General features: G+C 40.9%; 1 protein-coding gene across 1 annotated transcript; it reads right to left on the bottom strand.

The window, feature by feature from the left end:
- Nucleotides 1-1,939: 1,939 nt before the first annotated feature.
- cmya5 (cardiomyopathy associated 5) lies at nt 1,940-20,712 on the bottom strand. The gene is made up of 13 exons (XM_072665043.1): nt 20,321-20,712; nt 15,737-19,454; nt 14,981-15,076; nt 13,768-14,001; nt 12,919-12,941; nt 12,523-12,644; nt 11,514-11,648; nt 10,132-10,278; nt 9,704-9,851; nt 8,065-8,198; nt 7,713-7,827; nt 7,106-7,282; nt 1,940-6,770 (listed from the first exon to the last, which is right to left on the bottom strand). The coding sequence occupies exons 1-13, from the start codon at nt 20,428-20,430 to the stop codon at nt 6,518-6,520; spliced, it is 5,412 nt and encodes a 1,803-aa protein (XP_072521144.1). The 5' UTR covers nt 20,431-20,712; the 3' UTR covers nt 1,940-6,517.
- Nucleotides 20,713-21,438: the final 726 nt, after the last annotated feature.

Genomic DNA, 21,438 nt, shown 5'->3' with positions numbered 1-21,438 from the left:
TCAGGTGTTCAGCGGAGTGATACAGTGTGAACTAACGGGCCTGTTATGGCGAAGAACCAGTGCAGGTAGAGTGTCTCCATCCGCTTGCAGGGGCAGAACACATCACCAGTAGTTAGACCATACAGGTGACCAGAACCATCTTTAGTTTATTCAACCTAATGGTTGCACAGCCCTGACAACTCCACACCCACAAACATTTATTTATTTTTTTTAAAGCTGGGTCTAATTTTCCCTGCCCTACTTATAGTTGGTCCCATTTACTTTACCCAAGGCTCCTCAACTAACTATGGTTGGTCAGGTTACTAAATTCACAGAAAAAGACACAAGACAGTATTTCAGGCATTTAATGAACTGCAGAATCGCTTCAAGAACAGATTGCCACTTTATACCTCATTTAAAAGCACAAAAAGACAAACTACTAAAATTCTGACCCCAGGTCACCTGAAGCTGCTGGTCTGTATCTGCATGATTTTATCAAATCAAATGTGTGTGTAGCACTTTACACAGACCAGTAGGTAAGTAGGGAGCTAGCAGTGGCAAGACAGTGGCAGCTGGTCTGACCCAGGTGGCAGGGGAGTCTGGTGGTCAGTGGCAGCTGGTCTGACCCAGGTAAAGAGGACCCCAGCGGTCAGTTTTCCAACAGGTCGAGCCAGTCACCTGGCTGGTTAGATCATTGCGTGAAGGCCTAGACATCCAGGCAGGCGTTCATTCAGGCCTAGATTCAGAGGCCATTAGCCAATTGAGCCATTGGTTACTGTCTCTTCTGAACTGACTAGACTAACATCTTATACTATTATACATGACATTTTTGAACTACTAAATGAAAAATATTGATTAATTAATGTAGAATACACGCGCAAAAACAAGCACGCTTAAACAAAACACCTGAAATAGGCCATGTGTGTGAACCGACTCACGAACCGACTCCATGCGGAAGGCAAAACAGTTTCAGATTTGGAAATGAAATCCAGAAAGAAACTCAAATTATTTATTTTTTTAGTTGATTCATTATTAAACTACAATGACCCTGATTAGCCCCCAAATTCTGTAGTAAGCATAATTGGCTCAGCATTTAGATCCATAATGAAGAAACCAGTTAATCAAGCCCAGACCAGTAAACAGTATTACTGCATTCCACTCCATCTTACACTGCAGCTCATTAAACACCCTATAAACCAACTCCTGACAGATTTTAAGTGCTTTACCCCAAACAGAGAACATTAGGGGTAGAAACTCTGTCCCTGCTTACCCAAACACACAAACCCCGCTATCACCTACATTACTCAGACACCCTTCCTCTAACGAGTCCCATCAAAGCTAAACCACAAAACTAATAGGCTAATCGTCACCTGATCAGCCCATGTTTCTCCCTGGCTGTCCCAGACTACTCACAACAAGCTCCCTACTGTGATCATCCTCATACGGGACACCTTCATTCCCTCACAACTATAACTAAGGTAGAGAGCTAGGCCCGTCCTGTCGATGCTTTGACTCCCAACATGTCTGGGAGTGGAGGTTTTCTCTTCATCAAAGCTCTGTTTTTTTTACTGTATTTGGGTCGAGTGATATTTTGAAGCGTTTCTCTCAGCTATAAGAGGGTTTTGGTGTTTAAATCATGGTATATATTACATTATAAACAGATACAGTAAAATAACAGAACTGAACAGAAAGAAATTCTCATTCTGAACAAAGTAGTTGAGACCTTCTGAGCTAATCTGAAGAACAAAGCTTGGTTCCAGGTTTCTCCTCCAACCAGAGCTTGGGTGTGTTCAGTCCGATCACCAGCCTGACTTGACTTACCATCATTAAACAGCACTGATTTATTAAAGCAGGTGTTGGATGATGACTATAAATAATACTAGACTTCCACAAGGACAGCTTTGAGGATGTTTTAATGAACACAGTGATAGAAAACCACGACTTTCTGTATGACTGTTTATTTTAGTATTTTTTTTAAATCAGTGTTTTAATAAGTGAATAAACTCTTACTGATCAAATAATGAGCTTTTTCATCCCAATCATTACAGGGGCCTAAACTAGTACTGTCTGTAACAAAAATATGAATCTATAATAAATAACCCCCTGTAGTATATTTTCAGCATTTCATTCTTACTAATTAAACAAGACAAATCACATTTTCCCCACACAAATACAAACATATGCCCAATGTCTGCCTTATTATCTGTAATGAAGACAAATATGTGTAAGGAATACAAAAAAAAGCTTCAAAAATGTTGGAAATACAGAATCATTGAAGTATTGTTTACTGTCAGCAAAGTCCACACGACCAGTACAACCAGTAACGATGCAGAAACTAAATAGAGGTTACAGTCGGTGCAGGCAGATTTCACCATGACAAACCAAACCCTTTAAAATGATTTAAAAATAAAACACCTATAAGAGTATTTGATCTCATTCTGACCAAATCTTACAATAAAAATGATTTCCTATATTATTATTACACGTATATTAGTCTTTTCAGAAAGACTTGTAAAGATGCACAAAACGTTTACAATGGACTTTCCCTTCCTTACACACCAAACAGGAAATAACAATGAAAACAAAGGAGCAGAAACTACTCGTCTCATTTCTCACAAAAAGTTGCAGAGTGTTTGCCAGCTAATGTCAAAGCAAATGGTTTAGGAGAAATGTCTGGGTTTGCTGAAAGAACTCATTTTCTATTAATAAAACATAAAAGTCAATGAATAAATGAAATTAATTATTAAATAATATTAAATAAAACACATTAAATGATCATCTGGTTCCAGTTCCATGTACCAAACACTTTCTTACTGCCCCATTACGTTTCATATGAGTAAATGCACCAATCAGCCATAACATTAGTACTGTGAAGTGGAAAGCATTGATTATCTTAATCCAGAGTGGGGTGAATATATTAGGCAGTAAGTGTCAGTAACAGTCAGTTCTGGAAGGTAAGGTGTTAAAAGCAGCACAAAAGGGCAAGCGTAAGAATCTCAGCCACTTTACATCAGCCAAACTGTGACAGCTAGACGACCGGATCAGAACATCGCCAAAATGTCAGGCAGGTCTATTGGTCTGTTCCTACCAAAAGGAAGGACAGCTGGGGACCTAAGGCTCACTGATGTGATCCATGGAGGCCCCACCTTACAACGTACATGACCAAAAGTATCTGCTGCTAACATTAGTGTTTGTGCCAGATACCAAAGGACACCTTCAGAGGGTCTTGTGGAGTCCATGCCCCGAGTGGTGAGATCTGTTGTGGCAGATAAAGGGGGACCCACTTAATATTAACTGGTCTGTGTACCCTCACCCTCTTTGACCTCTATTCCTCCAAAATAAATGTGCTGCTTTTTTAAGCACTTGATCCTTTTAAGGTAAAGATTTAAGGACAAACATTATGGACAAAAGTATTGGGACACCTGCTCATTCATTGTTTCTTCCACAGTCAAGGGTAGTAAAAAGGGTTGAGGCTAAAATGTATGGGAAGGTAGCTCTCCAGAAGCAGGCTGGTGTAGAGGGCCTCCACAGATGCAATGCAGTAACTGTTACAAACTGGTTTGCTTTTCTATAACAAGAAACCCTCCAGATAGTTTTAACTATACATTTACAGTGAAATGGACACATAAACACATTTTTTTAAAGAAAAACAAACAAATAAACAAACAGAAAAACATATACATATTTCAAATACATTCGATAAATAAGGTGACAGAATAAGGCGATACAGAGCAGAACCAAGGCATACTCGAATTACATGGCTGCTTAGGGCCCCAACACCACCAGGGGGCCCCCAAGAGCACCAAGATATCTTGGTAAAAATTCATATTTTAAAAATAACACCGAAAAATAAAACAAAATAGTATTACACAGGTAAAAGCGATTTTTATATTAATTTATTTGCTATCAATTCCTGCTGTTGGCTCTCGCCACTGTTGGGCAAATGCAGTTATGCGCCACTTTGGTGGTCGATGAAGGCCCGGGCGCTTCAGCGTACTGCACAATATCTCTCTCCCTATGAAATGATGAAGCATCTGGTGCTGAGGTGGTGGTATTGGGGGCCCCAAATGAAGTTCTGCTTAGGGCCACCATAAAGGCTTGGGCTGGCCCATAGCTGATACACATAATATAGGATTACATTCAGTCCTTCAAGGCAAAAGCACTGGATAGGATTCTTTAATCAACACACCAGCTTCATAACAAGAGAAAAGGTAAACAAAGGAAATACAAATGACTCAAACGTGTACAAATAGCTTTCATTAAGAATTTGTGGGACCGAATAAGAAACAGCAAACGCTTGTTTAGATTATAATACAGATTTAAATGGAAACAATTCCAAATATGTTACAGTAAATTATGTAAAGCCTTATGTTAAAGTCTTATATTATATTATATTATATTACTAACTGCAACTATAATGTTTTTGTCCATTAGGGTGAACTTAAGCAACCAATCCCCTTATGTGTAAAATGTCACCACCACCACTTAGGATATTGCTTCATGTGGAAAATGCATGGGGCTCAGAGTTACAGCAGCACTGTACAGAACTCCACTGGGCTGCTTTAATCAGCTAATCAGTGAGATTAGATTGAATACATTATTAACAGAACCTCATAAGCTTACCCTGGGCAGAGAAATTATGCTGAAATATTTTGAAAAAATGCTGAAATATTTTGTTTAAAATCTGTTAAATGAAACCAATAATCACAGCAATCTACTCAAAGTAGCAAAAATGAAGGGAAATTAATGAACCACTAGACTAAAGCACTAATCTCCACTCTGTATTCTCTACAATACAGAACACTTTATCTGGAACTTACTTATTTAGAACTTTTCAAACAAATACTATGTATTACAGGCGGTGTACCTGCTGCTGCTCATGTACAGTATGAATTCACCATTTTCTATATTTACAAACACAACAATTCCACAAATCATCTGACCAAACCCAAAACTAAACCACCTTCAAACCTACCCATTTTTAGGCTACTTTTAAATTACAAGCCATATCACTCCCATTTCCTCAGATGCGATAATTCTGCCTCGATAGTTCACACTTGTGAATGACGTGCATCTGTCTGAACCCATTCCCTGAAACGCTCACATGAGCGCATTATAATCAATAATGTCACATGAATGTTCCATGTGCACCATTAACAACCCCTTTCAGCTGTTCATGATTCGGCCGAGAATGTGAAAAAAGGCTGGATGTATTCATTTTTTTATAATTATTATTGTGAATTTAGGATAATGACATTAAAGGTGCCATAGAATGGAAAACTGAACAATGATAGCTGGAACCGACACAATGTGAACCTCCTAAAATAAAAAAGGCCACAACCAAAACAAAGCAGTAAAACAAAGTAAATCTAAACCCCCAAAACTGTTTTGTGACAGTCCTGGCTATATTTATGCACGATAACGTTTATTTGTGATCATTTTGTTACTGTGATAGACAGTATGCTTTTCTAAGCATACTGAAGATATTGTCAGTGCTTAAACAACACTGATCAACTGTAAGTTTCATTACCAACAATGTAATTAGACTAGTTTAATTAGATGAAGTGCAGCAGATGTTGAATACAAATATAGTAGGTTTTAAGAATCTGTTGCTAATGATGTATTTAGTCTAAATGTCTTTAAATATCATGATGTGGTATTTTTACCATATCGCCCACCCTACTGTTAGCTGAGGTCAAAGCTATTAAAGCGATGGTTAATACTTTTAATCAAGAGACAAGACTACTGCAAACCAGGCCTCATGACCATGCCTTTTTTCTGTGCCAGTGTCCGCAAAAGGATTACTCAAAAGCAAACGAGGAAGCTAAAGCCGGAAAGCAAGCTAACTGCAAATACTGATTACAATGTTCTTGTTACAGTGTTAACAAATGCCATTCTAAGCTTTTCTGTGAGGCTTCGCCAGCCAGCCGATCAGAGCACAAAAATGCTGAAATATGTTGTTTAAAATCTGCTAACCAATAATCACAGTTTAAAAAAGTGAACCACTTAATTAAACTACTAATCTTTATAAGACACGCAGCACATCGCTGCCGCACTCTGCTATTTATTGGAATACTGGTTGCTATACAAACTAGGCCTCATGACCACAGCTTTTTGCTATGCCAATGTCCATAGAAGTGTTCAAAAGCAAGCGAGGGAAGTGTGTTGGGAAGGGAAAAGTGTGTTGTATTCTAAGGCACAAATAACAGGGTTGTAAACAGGCTTATAAAAAGGCATTCATCACATACTTACTATTTATAGTACACAGACTATTTAACTGAATAAATCCATTCTATGGCACCTTTAATAAGTGAATACCACATGAATTCCAACAAAACTGTAACTATTAAGGTTATGCAATGTTATTGCAATAATCAAAGCTGTCATGAGAATAATTAGACTCCCACATAACACTCCACTTCAACATCTCTCTCTCTCTCTCTCTCTCACACACACACACACATACACACACACACTCCACAGTCTGGCTGATGACTCATCACAAGAACATAACGCTGGAGCCTTGTGTCTCTGTGAGCTACCAGTGCTTGGCGAACTCTGGCACTTCCATGGTCATCTTCAGCTCCAGCCTACCAGCTGTCTCCAGCACAAAGACAGGATGGCAGGGCTGAGTGAAGGACTGCTGGAAAGAGCCCAGGCACTGACCGTTCTGAGCATTGAAGAAGACCAGACGACCTTGTGTGAAGTCCAGCAGAGTGCCGATACAATGAGGAACGTCCATCACAAAAATATCTGACTCTACGTTGTCGTGGAGTAGCTCAAACCTACAGCTGGAGTGATAAAATGAAAGAAGACTACATGAAATATATGTTTTTTTTTAAATAACTATAAAAAATTACCACAAAATAAGCACACTGGAGACTGTAAATGGAATTGGGCCTAAGTATATCCAGATCTAATCTGGACATGAAACACCAGTTAAGGCTCCAGAAGGTTTAATGAACTCAAATGTATAGTTATATTAAGGGTATAACATCTTCCTATATATATATATATATATATATATATAGAGAGAGAGAGAGAGAGAGAGAGATGAGATAAGCTTACTTCACTTCTTAGAGGTCAATAAATATGTAAAAATGTGTGATGATCTATAGTAGAGCACCTGATGGATGTTGGTACACAATGTAGACACCAGGAGGCGCTGTTGTCTCCCACTGTGCTGTCTATTGGAGCTGTCTGATAGGCAACACCAATGCGATAGGCCTTGCAGCCAGACACCACTGTTTCCCAGTAGTGATAACCAACCCGGGGCAAAAGCTCTCCCATCACTGCTGGACATCTGCAGAGATTCAAATGAGCATTCTAATTAGGGCTGGGTGATATGGAACAAATATCAATTACAATATTTAAAAACATTTTCACGATACACAATAATTATCCTGACATTCTGACATGCAGACAAAATTATCAGTAATGCATGCTTACATAATTCCACTGCTCTACAGCTCAATGCTGGGGGGCTTTATACCCCTCTAGCCCACACCTGGCATTAGCCATGGTGCCAATAGGTTCATGTTTATTTGCTCCAGAGAGTCCTATTCTATTGGCAATACTTCTCTACAAGGAATAGACAATCTGTGTCATCAATGGAAGTAATTTATTGTGGCTGAATACCTTTTCTAGAAGACGTGTCCACAAATATTTGGACATATTTTGTGGGCGCACCTAAGAAGCTCTGTGAAGGTATCAAACACATATCAAGCTCTTACTCAATAAGCGAGGACATCTCATTGTAGGTTTCAAGAGGATATTCCACGAAGTTCCTGTCTTCGGAAACCTTAAGCACTGCATTTGCCGTTTCCCTCAGTAAGTAGAACCTAGTACCTAAACATTTAGAGAACAGGGTGAACATTTGCTTCAGCACTGAATGTGTATTTGTACTGAACTGTTTGCGGGCATACATTAACCCAGCTTAAGCCACTGTCAAGTTCTGTCTACTGTAATCAGAGTTCCACAACAGCTAAAGCAGAGACGGTTACATTATGATTACACTCAGACTGCATTCAGACAAGAACAAAGAACGAAAATCTTGTAAACACCGGGCTGCTAATGGGGTCTGACCTCTTGTGGAGATGAGGGCCGCCTCACTCTGTTCGCTGGCTCCTGCAGCGTTTACTGATTTGATGTAGAATAGGAAGTTCTCATTGGGCTGGAGGAGGACCTTGTGCTCGTAGCCTTTTATCCCAGACATGGACCTGTGAGGTGAGAGCTCATTTTCAGTCCGCTTAATCTTGTTATGCAGCTTCTAAGTGCTGTGAGGTACATTGGTGCAAAACCTTTGGAAAAAGGTAGCTTGTGTAGTTTGGGAAGTGGATTTCAGAGGAGGTCATAATGTGTTGCTTGAGGCTGTTTATGTGGGAGGGAAAGGAAGTGTTACCTAAGACTGTGCATCAAATGCTTTCTGCTATTTATTGGCACTTTATAGAGTGGTGTGGTGTTACATATTTTGTCACTGTCAAAAAATCCATATCTTCAAGAAGGTAACAAAAGATAATTATTTTTTCTAAAGAAATCTTTAGATTTTTCCCTTTTTTTTAACCCCTAGCACTAGGAACGCTCCCGACACTAGGAGGATAAGGACTTGACACATGTCTACTCCAATACAAGCAAAGCCAGCCACCGCCTCTTTTCAAACTGATACGGCATCGGCAGGCAGCCAACATGCTCAGAGGAAAGCGCCAGGTCCCCAGCTCCGCTGAACCAGCTAGCAGACACCTGTGCTGGCCAACATCACATTAAGAAGGATGAGGGAAGATAGCACCATCTACCCGCAGGGAGAGAGCAGAGAGAGAGTGCCATCTACCCTCCTGGATAGAGCACGGTCAAGTGTGCTCTTTAGGACTTCGACTGCTGATGGCAAAGCGGCATTCAAGCCCCAAAAAAGAACATTTTTATCTTATAATAAAAATGTAATGTAATGTATAATATTTGAAAAAGAGTTAAGAGAGACTTGTTGTATAGTTTTATATCTGAAAACAAGCCATAATACATTGTAACATTACTATTTTTTGCCCTGTTCTGATTTGCTGCCTTGTTTTATGGACTAAACATATAGGCTAAAACATTTAAGCTTGGCCAAGACATCAGAAATTGCATTTTCCTGGATCCTTTGAAATGTTGCAGGAAATCCATTTGCTTCCTTGCTGCCAGGAATAGTGTGGTGTTTATTTTGTCCCAATATCTGCTGCAGGTCAGGCTGAACTTATTAATATAATTATATAATGCCATAACTGGCATTACAACTAGAAATTGTGACAGACTTTCTCTTTGACCTTAATTTTGACTGTCAGGTGTAAAATGCTAACTATTATTACCTTTTTTTTATGAAGACATTACATTTTTGTATGTAAAAATATAATATAATATATAATAATATAGCCTATAAATGTGAAATCATGTGAAAATTTGGTCCCTCTCAGTACATAAATAAATGCATATTCATAGTAAGTGTTCAGAGTGTTCAAAAATCCTCTCTATTTTATCATCAATTGAGGCGGAGTTACAGACACGGCAGAAGGAACATTTCAATCACTAGGGGGTGCAGGAAACAGCAAAAGTGTACTTTATCAGCATAAAATGGTTATTATTGAACAAATTACTTATTTTAACCAATGCTACAAGAAGTATATATGTGAACATGTTTATATGTAGAGTTTTAGACATTCCATTAGTTTACAATAGCTGTGCATCTGTCCCGTACCTGAGGCCCTCTCCCTCCATGGCATACTGGCGGCAGTACTCTAGAGTGAAGCTGTCCACAGCACTGGGCTGAGCTGAGCTCCATCTGAGTGTGGCAGAGTCCCACACCACCGTGCAGGCCTCTGGGTTGATCACTGGAACAGAGGGGGCTGCAAAAAAAACACCCAGTCGATGGATTAATACCATGACTAAATGTATGGATTAACCAATTCCTGTATTAATCCTGTAAGCTGTTCAGAGTAAGCTTGTAAGCTTGTGTATGCTGCATTTAATCTGCTGTGTTCTGCAATCACTGAAGCAGCTGTAGACATTTCACAGATCCTCGCCAATTACAACACTGCTTCAATAGAACACCGCAGAACACCGCATTTGAATTCCGCACAAACAGCCACCCACACACACCCTGAAATAGAGCTGCAACCCACTGACCTGTTCTGAAAGGCAGTCTCTCGCTGGGCAGGCTGCAGCCAGTGTAGTTCACCGCCATCACCCACACCTTATAACACTTATCTGGCTCCAGTTCCTCCAGGTTACAGTAACTCTCCTTCACCGTCACTCTGTACTCCTCTGATACGGCTGCAGGTCATTTACATGGTGCGCACAATGCAACAGCTTCTGTTAGAATCTCATGACTTTTATAATAGAGCTAATAACTACATCCAAACAAAAAATATATACCGTACCAACAAAAGTTCTTGTGTCCGGCCTAAGACATTAGAATCTAAAAATATCATTACAATGAAATATTTTCTCTTCTATTTACAAACATTAATTTGCTTTAACAGAAAGTTCTGAATCTTTATATCACAGATATTATTGACTTTCAATGACATAATCTACTTCAGTTTATTTACTTCACTACATGCACTACTGTTAAGCAAAAACTTACTCTAGACACAATAAAGAAACAGCTAAATCTGAATGCCTAAATGTATACGTCCATTAATTTAATATGTTCAGTTAGTTGTCATTAAAGGGAATATCTACAAAATAAAATAACCACATTTTAAGTGATTAGTCAGTCATTTCCAGTTCCTATCCTGTAGTTTGGATTCCCCATCACACAATTCCACCATTGCTGGGAGGGTTAGAGCTAGCAAAGTCACATTAAGACAGCCAACCACTCTTTTTCACACTCCTGCTAACTACATGTTCTGGTATAAACTATATGTCCAAATGTTTGTGCATTCAGTTACTGCAAGTTGTACCCACTGCTGACACATATGTGCATATGCACACACAAATAGCTTATCTAGACCTTGTAGAGAAGTATTACCAACAGGATAGGACATGAACTATAACCATGATTGCACAAACATCTTTTCTAGTCTTTGTAAAGAAGGAGTCTCTGGAGCAGGTAAACATAAATCTATGGGCACCACGCCTAATAGAGCACTGGCACTGAGCTGTGGAGCAGTGGAACTGTGTTCTGTGGAGTGATGGTGCTCCATTCAGTACTTTTGTGAGGCATTGAGGATTTGGGGATGATGCAGGGTTTTGATCATCCAACATCCTGATCTTACTAATGCTCTTGATGCTGAATGTAAATCTTCATAAATAATAAGCAAAACTCTTTTTAATAACCGTGAGTTTGGACAGAAACAAAGAATGAGTAGGCGTCCCAATACTTTTGTCCATACTGTGTATTAGCTAAAAGACAACTGTTGCCAATTATGCTCTTTAGGACTCCTGGCCAAGAATGGATGTGGGAATCACTGGGAAGCAAACTGGCTGACAGAGCCAACACTTGGACAGTTGCGCCACTTAGGAGCCCAAGTGAACATTTTAACTAGACTCTGCCTTCATCTCACCTCCCTGAGGTTCCTCCATGCAGTAGACCTGGAAGCAGTCGATGATGTCTCCCTCGTTGATTGTCCAGTACACAGTGACAGAGGTGCTCGTGGCAGAATTAGCCTCCTGGGGCTGAAGATGGGGTTGCTGAGGCACTATAAAGAAACAAGAGCAAACGAAGATCTGCAACTACAGCAGTTTTTCAGTACATACAGTTCTGGGAAAGATCTTTAATGGGATTGGAGCCTGCACATAACGCAATGTGCTTCTCAGGACAAACACTTCTGGGAAAAAACTTTAAAAGATACAGAGCCTTTGCATTCTGTGAAGTCTCTCTAAACTTTAAAAAGGTTCTTCACACATTCATTGTTTCTCTCAACAACTTATGGTCAAAATGTCTCTTAGCATTTAGTAGCCTAGGGGTTGCAAGCCTAAGCCTAGTCCTGGATTACAGTCTCCTTGCAGAAGAGAATCTCTTACCACCATGATGAAAACAGGCTCTAGCTCAAAATATTATTTTATATTATTTTACAGTGAAACCACTTATTGGTCATTATAGTAGACAATACAGTGCTCTGCCATAACATTGACATCACCTGCCTAATACTGTAAATATCGCATCAATGAACCTCAGACGCCAATGACCCTGACCCCGGTTCCAAGGTTGTCCTTTCTTGGATCACTTTTGGTAGGTGCTGACCACTGTATACCAGAAAATGGCCTCAAGACCTTGATCTTCTGACCCAGTCATCTAGCCATCACAGTTTGGCAGTGTGGCTCAGATCCTTATGCTTGCCTGTTTTAACACATCACCTTCAAGAACTGACTGTTCACTTGCTGCCTAATATATCCACACCTTCATGGATGCCACTGCAGATGAAGATAACCAATGCTTTTCACTTCACCTGTCAGTGGTGCTAATGTTATGGCTGATCAGTGTCTATCTGTGCAGGTTAGACCTTTGCTTCTTACCACGCCAGATCCAATATCTCAAAAAGTCCAAAACTGGTTGTCTGCTGACTACTTTACCTGGAATAACTTGGCGGTTCTTCTTCTCGTTTGCTGTGGTGCCCTTGGCATAATCTTCAAACACAAGTAGTCCTCGTGGGCCAAGCTCTAGTGACATGGTGGATTCCAAAGCTGTTTTTAACCTGTCCCAGAACAAATAGCACAAATGTAAAGCAGCAGCATAATTCTTTGAAAAGATTCTGCATGACGCACATTCTTCTCAAATCCGGCACCACAATGCTGCTGCCTTCACAAGCAGATTTAAGAAACAGCAAGCAGTCAAAACACCCCAAACACCCCATCGGCAATGAAACTGACAATACTTATTCACAATCACTGCAAACACGTTTCAATGCCAAGCACTGCTACACAGTTCAGTAAGAGCATTACATTAAAACAAGCACACTCATCAGTTACCTTGTGTCAATGTCTTTGTATGACTGGGAATGGAGAAGAGAAAACATCTGATCAAACATAAAATCCCTTTGGTAAAATATATGGTTGGACTATAAGTCCAAAGGTTTGTTGACAGACCTTGTAATGAACTTTAGATTGCACCCATTGCTGACACAGATGTGCAAATGCACACACACAGCTTGTCTAGTTTTGTAGAGAAGCAGTACCAGCAGAATAGAACATGAACCATAAACATGAACCTATGGGCATCATGCCTAATGCCAGGTATGTGCTGGAGGAATTTAAAGCCCCCAGTATTGAGCTATGGAACTGTGATCTTTGGGATGAGTTGAGGTGTTGGGATGAGGTGGGGTCCAACAGCCAGAAATCATCCACCATCCTGACCTCGCTAATACTCCTGTCCTCTAATGCAATCAAATCCTAGTATAAGGGGTTTCCTGGAAAGTTGAGACAGTTACTCTATCAAAAGCAGAATAAACTCTTTTTAATACCCTTAATTTCCAAAGAAATAATGAAAGAAACAATGAACAATGATACTTAATAATTGTCCATATAGTGTATAGTAAATATACAATAGGCTAGTGAGTAGTGTAAATTCTAACGGGCTCAATAGTGAGTAAGAGGTTGACTTTGTATGTGAAGAACCATTCGACCACACAAAGAACCATTCATGTATTTAAACAGTTATCTGAGTTCTTGTCATTCTATATAGAACAATGTCCTTTACGTACTCAATGGTTCTCTTACTAGAACCCTTGTGAAACCCTATTTTTTGCTGTTACAAGAGACGCTATAGCCAGTGGGTCAGGGAGTTTATATATATATAACAGAGATATAACAGAGACTCACAGACGCAAATGCTAACTCATCCGTCTCCTCCATCTCCTTAGTTGTCTTCTCCATGGTCTCTTTGGCCGAGTCGATGTTCGCTTGGAAAGAGACTATTTGGTCGTAGAGTTGCTCCAGCTTGACCTTCTTCTCATCCTCCATAGTCTGAGACATCTCATTATACTGATCCATCACAAGCTTCAACATTTCTTCATTCTGCTCGTCCATGGCTTTCTCGCTGTCCTTGCAGTGCTCCTGTGTGACGGGCACAATAATAAGGTGTGCATTTCTCCACTTTTGTCTTTGCTAATGTAGCATCTAGGAATGCACTGAAATGGGAATGGGAATTCTGGCTGAATGCCAATGTTTGATTATTTTTTATGTTTGGTCAGCACTGGTTAGTGAAAGTAAAAAAACAGCCTCTACAGGGAACACACTTCTGCACATTGTATTGCACAATTACTTGACTCATTTAATGCTAATGCTAATGCCGCTCAGACATAACATTAAAGTGAGAAGCAAGTGAACAGCCAGTTTCTGAAGGTGATGTGTAAAAAGCAGGAAAAATGGGCAAGTTTAAAGACGTGAGACCCCATTTACACCCGGCCACTTCATGTGATTAGTATCTGGAATGTATCCTGATATGATTTGAACCACATTTGTTTACAGTCAGTAGTCAAATGCACCTCTGATTAGTCAGACTGAAATCCAAATGCTGTGTGGGACAGAATATGCAAATGTGCACATTGCACCGCAATTATTACTGTACTGTATTACTGTGTGTTTTGGGTGTACTGGGAGGCGTGTGAACCTCCTGAAACGGTTGACCCTGTCCAGATATAATCCCGATACTTAAGACGCATGAAGTGACAAGGTGTAATCAGGGTCTTTGACAAGGGCCAAATTTACATGTCAGAACATCAGGTTCTTGAGTGCGGAGTACAGGTGGCAGGGTAATGGGCACCAAAGGCTCACGGATGTGATCCATGGAGGCCCTACCTGCCAGATGCCAGATACCACAGGCTGCCTTCAGAGGTCTTGTGGAGTCCATGCCTCAAATGGTTGTTGTGGCAGCACAAGGGCAACTACTCAATATTAGGCAGGTGGTGTTAATGCTTACGGCTCATCGGTGTAGATGCAGATGCCAATACATAAGCCAATGTAGTAAAATTAATAAAATGCAGCCATGCATCTCTAGTAATACCAAAACATGCCTACATTTGAATGCATTTACCTCCACTGAATTGTAAGCCAGCTCAAGTTCTGATACCATGTCTTCAATGTTTTCCGCTCTTTCTTGTAAAACCGATATCCAGTTGCTCAGCTGACTCTGAAATAAAGCATACAAAGAAACAGGCATGCAGAAGATTTGTATAGACTTGAATGGATGAACTCTAAACACACAGGAGCACAGGACATTGGATGTTTGTGTTAGTGCTTTTTTACAGATGCAAATGGCAACCCTTCAGACTAGACGAATGTCCTGGGAATAAACACAGCTTAGATTATGAATCATAGATCAGTTGTCTATTTTAAGAGAGGTGCGCTCTTCAGAAGTCACCGTGAGTCAGACTGACTCACAGAATGCTGAAAACTCTGTAGTCTGTAGTTTATCTGCAATCTACAAAATCTATCTTAGATACAGTCAAGATATACAAGATTTAAAAAGTGAAGAAAGCCACTGTCTTTACATCAAACTTAATAATGCTTGGTGACTTCATGGTCCAAGTTTCCCCCAAGAGAACATATGATGCAGATCAGATGTCAGGCTGCTGTCATGGAATGATTTCACGTAGTTACACCACCACACAGCGTAATTACGGGAGTGCACGAATCATTAATTTCACAAGGGTCCCATCTAAGCAGATGGGGATCATGCCTAACCCCTCCTGGTCCCGTCACTGACCCTGGTGTGCATGTATGTGGGGTCAACATGGAACCCATGAACAAGCACTGGCATGTTATCTGGGTAGACATACCAAGGCCTTACCTTAATGTCCTCAAATGCTTTATCCAAAGATGACACTTCATGGGTTTGGTGTCCACCATCACTCATCAATATTGGACAGCGGCACACAAGGCAGAAGGCATCCATTGGCTGAATTTCTGCGTCCTCAATCAAACGTCCAAGCTCTGATGTTTGGGCATCATCCAAGTCCTCAATAAACTCGTAACTTGCTTCAAGTCTGGCTTCCTCTGCAGATTTATCGTGGACAAAGCCAAGTTCCTGATGTTGTGTACCTACAACTGCTTCCAATTCTGACTGTCTTGCCTCTTGTTTAGAGACTATCTCATAGTCCGGTTCCTCAACAGGTTCCTTGTTCAAATCAAGCTCAGCCGTGTCACGGCCAAACCCTGAAAGGTCTTCAAGTGGGCTGAAGCTCCGAAGAGCTGAGAAGAGACCGGTATCCCTTTTTAATTTCCCATCAATAACAAACTCCTCATCTTCTTCCTGAATGTATTCTGGTAGTTCTAAAGGTGAAACTCTCATCGTTGATGAGTCCTGTATCTCCACTGGAGGGGAAGGCATGATGGGCTCCAGGGTTCTCCATCTATTTTCTTTGTGTGTGTCCTTTAAAAGAACTTTTCTTGACTTAATCTCATTCTTACTTTCCTCTTCCTCCTCCTCCTGTGCGGGCATTTCAGATGCATCATCTTCAGCTGCAGCAGCAGCAGGGTGCACTGGCTGAGGGACTTGGCCAACAGATTCTTTAAGAGAAATGTCTACTGCTATATCCCCTCTTATCTCACTGCCTGCTTGTTTGTGTACCACTTCATTTGGTACTGGTGTAGAGACTTTAATACTGGACGAATCTTCTGTCTCTGCAACAGGGAGAAGTAAAATACTTTCAGACTCTTCCTTCTTAGTCTCAGCATGTGTCTCTTTTAAAACTGCATCTGCCAGCTTCTCTTTCTTCCCTACCTTCTCATCAAGCACTGGAGGCAACACTACTGTTGGTAACAGATCTTCTTGTGGGACTTCGGGAACAGTGGGAAGTGCTACAGGAATTTCCTTCGGGAGTGCACCAATTGAAACATCACCTCCATCAACCTCTCTTCTCCCACCTTTTGGCAGTTCATGTTTCAGACCAAACTCCTTCTCCACCCTCCTAGGCTCCTCCACTAAAACATGCTTCTCAATTTGGGTGACATCATTCAGGCTTGGAGTCACTGTTACACTTTCACGGTCAGGTACCTTGCTATCCATGGTTGGCACAGCTTTGTCTTCCATACTCTCGATTTCCAGTTTTGTCTTTTCTGTGACCACCACCTTGCTTTCATCCATTTTGTTTGCAGATGTATCTGTTGCCAGTAATTCCCCGGAAGCTTTCTGTTCACCTATAGTTTCAAGCTCACTGCTGACTTCAGCGTCTTTAGCCTCACTTTTTGTCTTAATATGGCCATCAACGTCTGAGACCATAGTTTTGCCAGCATTTTTTTCCTGCTTCTCACTTTCAACTCTCACTCCTTTCTCTACCTGAGCAGGCTCCTGCAGTTTCTCAATAACTTGATTAGATTTACCTGTCAATAATGCTGCAGTAACGTCTACTTCACATTCACGCTCAGGAACGCCAGCTTTCTCATCTGAGGGCTTGGTCTTTTCCACCTCACTTATTTTAGGTACAAGTGCTATACCTGAAATGTCCTTTTTAACTATGGGGAGATCCTTTTGAAGGACGTCTTCTTGAGGTAACATCGGCTCTTTTTCATCAGTGGTTGTTGAAACAGAGGAGGGTTTTACATCAGCCTCCACCACTAAATCAGGTGTGTCTTGTGTCTTCTTGTGTTCCTGTCCTTTGCCTTTGTCCTTTGAAATTTTTTCCTTTTTAATAATAATGGTTTCTTCAATTTCAACTGTGCTATCAGTGATATCATTTGGAACACCCTTTAAGCCATCCTGAAACTCAGTTTCTTTGGCTACACTGCTTGTAATATCCGTTTTTTCATGTAAGACTTCTTTAGGTCTTACAGCTTTCACTTCAGTCTTCTTTCTTTCTTGGACTACACCATCAGTAACATGACTGCTCTCATGTTTTGCTTCAGCTTTTACCAACACTGATTTCTTTTTTTCCTGATCTCCTGCTTCTAGTTCTTGAGCAAGTTGTTCAGATGGGATGATTTTTGCAACTGCACAGCCGGTTTCTGTACCGCAATCCCCACAGTCTTCTAAAGCCTCTGAAACACTTTCCCCTGTTACACAGCCAGTTTTCATACCATCAGAATGTTCACAGTCTTCTGAAGAATCCGGAGGCTGAATCTGCTTTTTCACATCCTCCTGTTTGCCCTCCAGCTCTGACTGGCTGACACAAACATCCTCTTGTTTGAGCTCATTTTCTTCCTTAACACGAACTAAACATCCAGTCATTTCAAATTTACTTTGTGGCCAAATGATTCGGTCACTCTCAGTAGGATCTTCGTCCGGTGCGTCCTCCACTGCTGGAGTGTCATCTTTCAAAATGAATTTCTCCAGATAGCCATCATCATCAGACTCCGAAAAACGTCTTTTGAAGGATTTTTCAGAGATAACACTTTCTGCATCAGAGAAGTCATCCTCCTTCTTCCTATCTCCAACAGCATCTTCATAAAGATCTGAGTAATGAAAGGACAGTGCCCTTGGTTCATCAAGGAGATTCTGGTCTATGATCTTGGGGGGTCCAGAGGGGAGATAAACAGGAGTAAGGATACATTCCTGACTGCCAAACAAAGTTGAACCACACTCTTTGAGAGTTTTCGAGCTCTGTCTTTCTAGATGTTTCCCATCCTCCTTATGGTGAGACATCATTTCAGGTTCTTCATGACACCTTGCTCCATAAAACACTTCGTCAAGATGTTCACCTGCAATTTCAACATCGCTGATGATGACAAAGGAATCCTCATCAAGCTTTTCTTCCACTTTTTCCTCTTCTTGGGCCACCTGAGGTTCCTCTTCTGGGGCAACTTGTACTGGCTCAGGTTTATCAGAGACCTCACAAGGGGCATTTACATCTAACAACGTGAATTTCTCTAAATAGTCCAGCTCGGTTTCATCTTTCTTAGGTTGACCAGCAGGTGTTTGAGATGGGTCCTTCTGACCCTCATCTGTTGTTTCCTGACTGTCTGTGACTACATCCTCAGAGCTTATGAGAGTGTCCGTGGTTTCAGTTTGCTTGCATTTTGACTTGATCTTCGGCGAGTCCTCCAAGTACGATAAATTATCTGTCAGGTCGGTACTCTCCTCCTCGTCCACGGTAGGGAGTTTTGATGGTACAACAATGTTGAGGATTTCAAAACCTTCAGAAATCAAGTTAAAGAGTTCTTGATCCTTATCCGTTTTGCTCTCTGAGGACTGACCATCCTCTGAAGTCTCAGGTCTGACGTTTGGCACGGACACCTCAACCATTGCGGGCCTTTCCTCTCCTATTGCTGCACCTGACAGTCGCCTCCGAAACCTGTCACCCAGCTTCCCCTTGCTGGTTTTTTTCCTCCTCTTGATCTTGTCTTCGTCCATAATGATCACGATATTACCCTGGGTCCCTGAACCTTCCATGCTGTACACATCTGATGGGGAACTGGCCTCTGAGGCCCATGGGGTTGAGCACCTGCTGGAAGCGGTTTCCCATACAATACCACTGTCCTCACTCTGTACCGTCACCATGGAAAAGGAAGGGTCCACCATCAGGCATTGGAGTTTGGGCTTTACAAATGGGTCTTGGACAACTTCCTTTAAACTGTTGGCAAAGGACATGGGTTATTAAATCATTTAAAACTGAAAGGCAGAAACAGGTGACAATCGATAGGCTACCTGACGTAAAAAGGTAAGCCTATATTTGCGAGCATATGGTACAGGAACTTGAGAACAGCATTGGAGTGATGAGTGCACAACTAATGATGTTGGGACACTGAGATTTGTAGCTCCGCAAATGTTCCTGCTGGCTAGAAGGAATACCTGGAGGATATCATGGGCCCGGTGCTCTGAGAAGACAGCTATCAAGTCTGACATGTTAAGTGTCTAAAAGAATGTTGTTTTTTCCCCCTGTAAGAACAACCATATGATGATGTGGGGTTTGTGGAGACACATGCTCAAGCTTGAGCTATGTTCTGGAAATGTCCAGCATTTAAAGAACATCAATACACACATCTAGAAGGGACTAATAATACCGGAACTATTTTAAAAGGTTATTTAAAGAACCATATGCAAGAGGTTTCCATTTGAGAAGAACCATTACCACTCAAAGAACCATTTCAAGCATTTCAATCAAATCATAGGAACTTCTGGAGGTCCTTTAATCCCTCAAGGAACCCCTTTCTTAAAAAACACACTTTTCTAGAAGGTTCCATAAAGCACCTCAGGAGGTTCCTCCACAGCTGTTTGTACACTTTTAACAATTACTAAAGACCCCTTTAGGAACCCCCCAATGACAAATGGACTGTTCTCCATTAAAACCTATTAAAATAATCCAGCACACTTCAGACTAAGAAGAAAAACAACACCTACAGGTTGGCGGTTCATATCTCGGCCCGGTCGAGCCTCCTCAGCAGTGCTAGCTGGAGGGTAGGGGAACTGGTAAAGACGCAAAAAAAAAAAGTGACCTACCTGTTGTGCAGCTCCTCCACTTCTTCGTCGTCAATATTGGCAGCCTCCGTGCCGTCTCCCTCCAAGTGCTCAATCTCTGGCTCACTCCGGAGTCTTCCGCGGGTCTCCATTACGTCCAAAAAAAGGCCAACTTACTTGATGTTTAGTTTGAGGGAGCGCAGCTTCGTGTTTGGACCATGGTGAGGGGAGCTGGGTTCGCCTTACTCAGCGCGTACTCGAAATAGACGCCAGATCATTCAAGGCGCGCCACCTGCAAAGAGGATCTACGAGCTCCTGATTTTACAAACCGTTTCACCATTTTAGCCCTTCGTTTATTGTGAGCTGATCAGTATAACGACCCAGACTTACATGGGGAGCCGAAGAGTTTACATGATTAACTATAAGAGCGCAGTTCTGTGTAATATGACACGACTGGAGCCGTCCATGTTGGAAGGGGCAGGCCTGCACTACTGTCCTGCCAAGTGCTAATTTTATACCCATCAACCATCCTCCTTTTCCACCCTGCCCATCCACCAGAAACCCCCTATACTAAGTACAGGCATAGGAGAAATTACATGGCTGAAAATGTACAACACAATTACAATTAATGTTAAGTAACAACCTAGCTAAGTTTATTGCTTAAGAGTTACTGTTCCATGTGACCTGGTCCCAGGCTTAATATAGCACAGTAATTACATAGACTACAGTACTGTAAAGCCCCTAAAGTAGAGAGATATAAAAATATTTGGAGACAAAACCGTTCCTCAGTTTAATGAATCGTTCCCTTCATTTAATTAATTATTTCTGCAATTAGTTAATTTGTTTCATCTTAATAAATTGTTCCTTACATTAAAAACTACTTTACATCCATCCCCATTTTAATAAATCACTCTTCCAATTTAATAATTTGTTTCCCCAACTTAATAAATTGTTCCTTCCATAAATGATTTCTTGAATTGAACAATTAAATGTAATTTTAAAACAACCTTTCCCCCTAGTTAAATAAATCATTGCCTCCATTTTTTAAATTATTCTATTAAAAATAAATAAGTTAAGAAATTCTTCCCGCAGTTTAACTTAAGCATCCCGCTTTAAACTGAGGGAATTCTTACAATTTTAAGCCTCTAAATGTTTTTCTA

Source organism: Salminus brasiliensis, chromosome 20, assembly GCF_030463535.1.
Source record: "Salminus brasiliensis chromosome 20, fSalBra1.hap2, whole genome shotgun sequence".
NCBI classification, from domain to species: domain Eukaryota; kingdom Metazoa; phylum Chordata; class Actinopteri; order Characiformes; family Bryconidae; genus Salminus; species Salminus brasiliensis.
Note: the sequence above shows the minus strand (reverse complement) of the source record. Positions and strands in the feature narration are given on the sequence as shown.

Excerpts from the sequence above, each read along its gene's own strand:
- cmya5 (XM_072665043.1), bottom strand. The coding sequence starts at position 20,430 with ATGGAGACCCGCGGAAGACTCCGGAGTGAGCCAGAGATTGAGCACTTG. Across the intron at positions 12,645-12,918 it reads TACAAAGACATTGACACAAG|GTTAAAAACAGCTTTGGAAT; the intron begins GTAACTGATGAG and ends GTTCTGGGACAG. Across the intron at positions 8,199-9,703 it reads ATGGAGGGAGAGGGCCTCAG|GTCCATGTCTGGGATAAAAG; the intron begins GTACGGGACAGA and ends CTCACCTCACAG.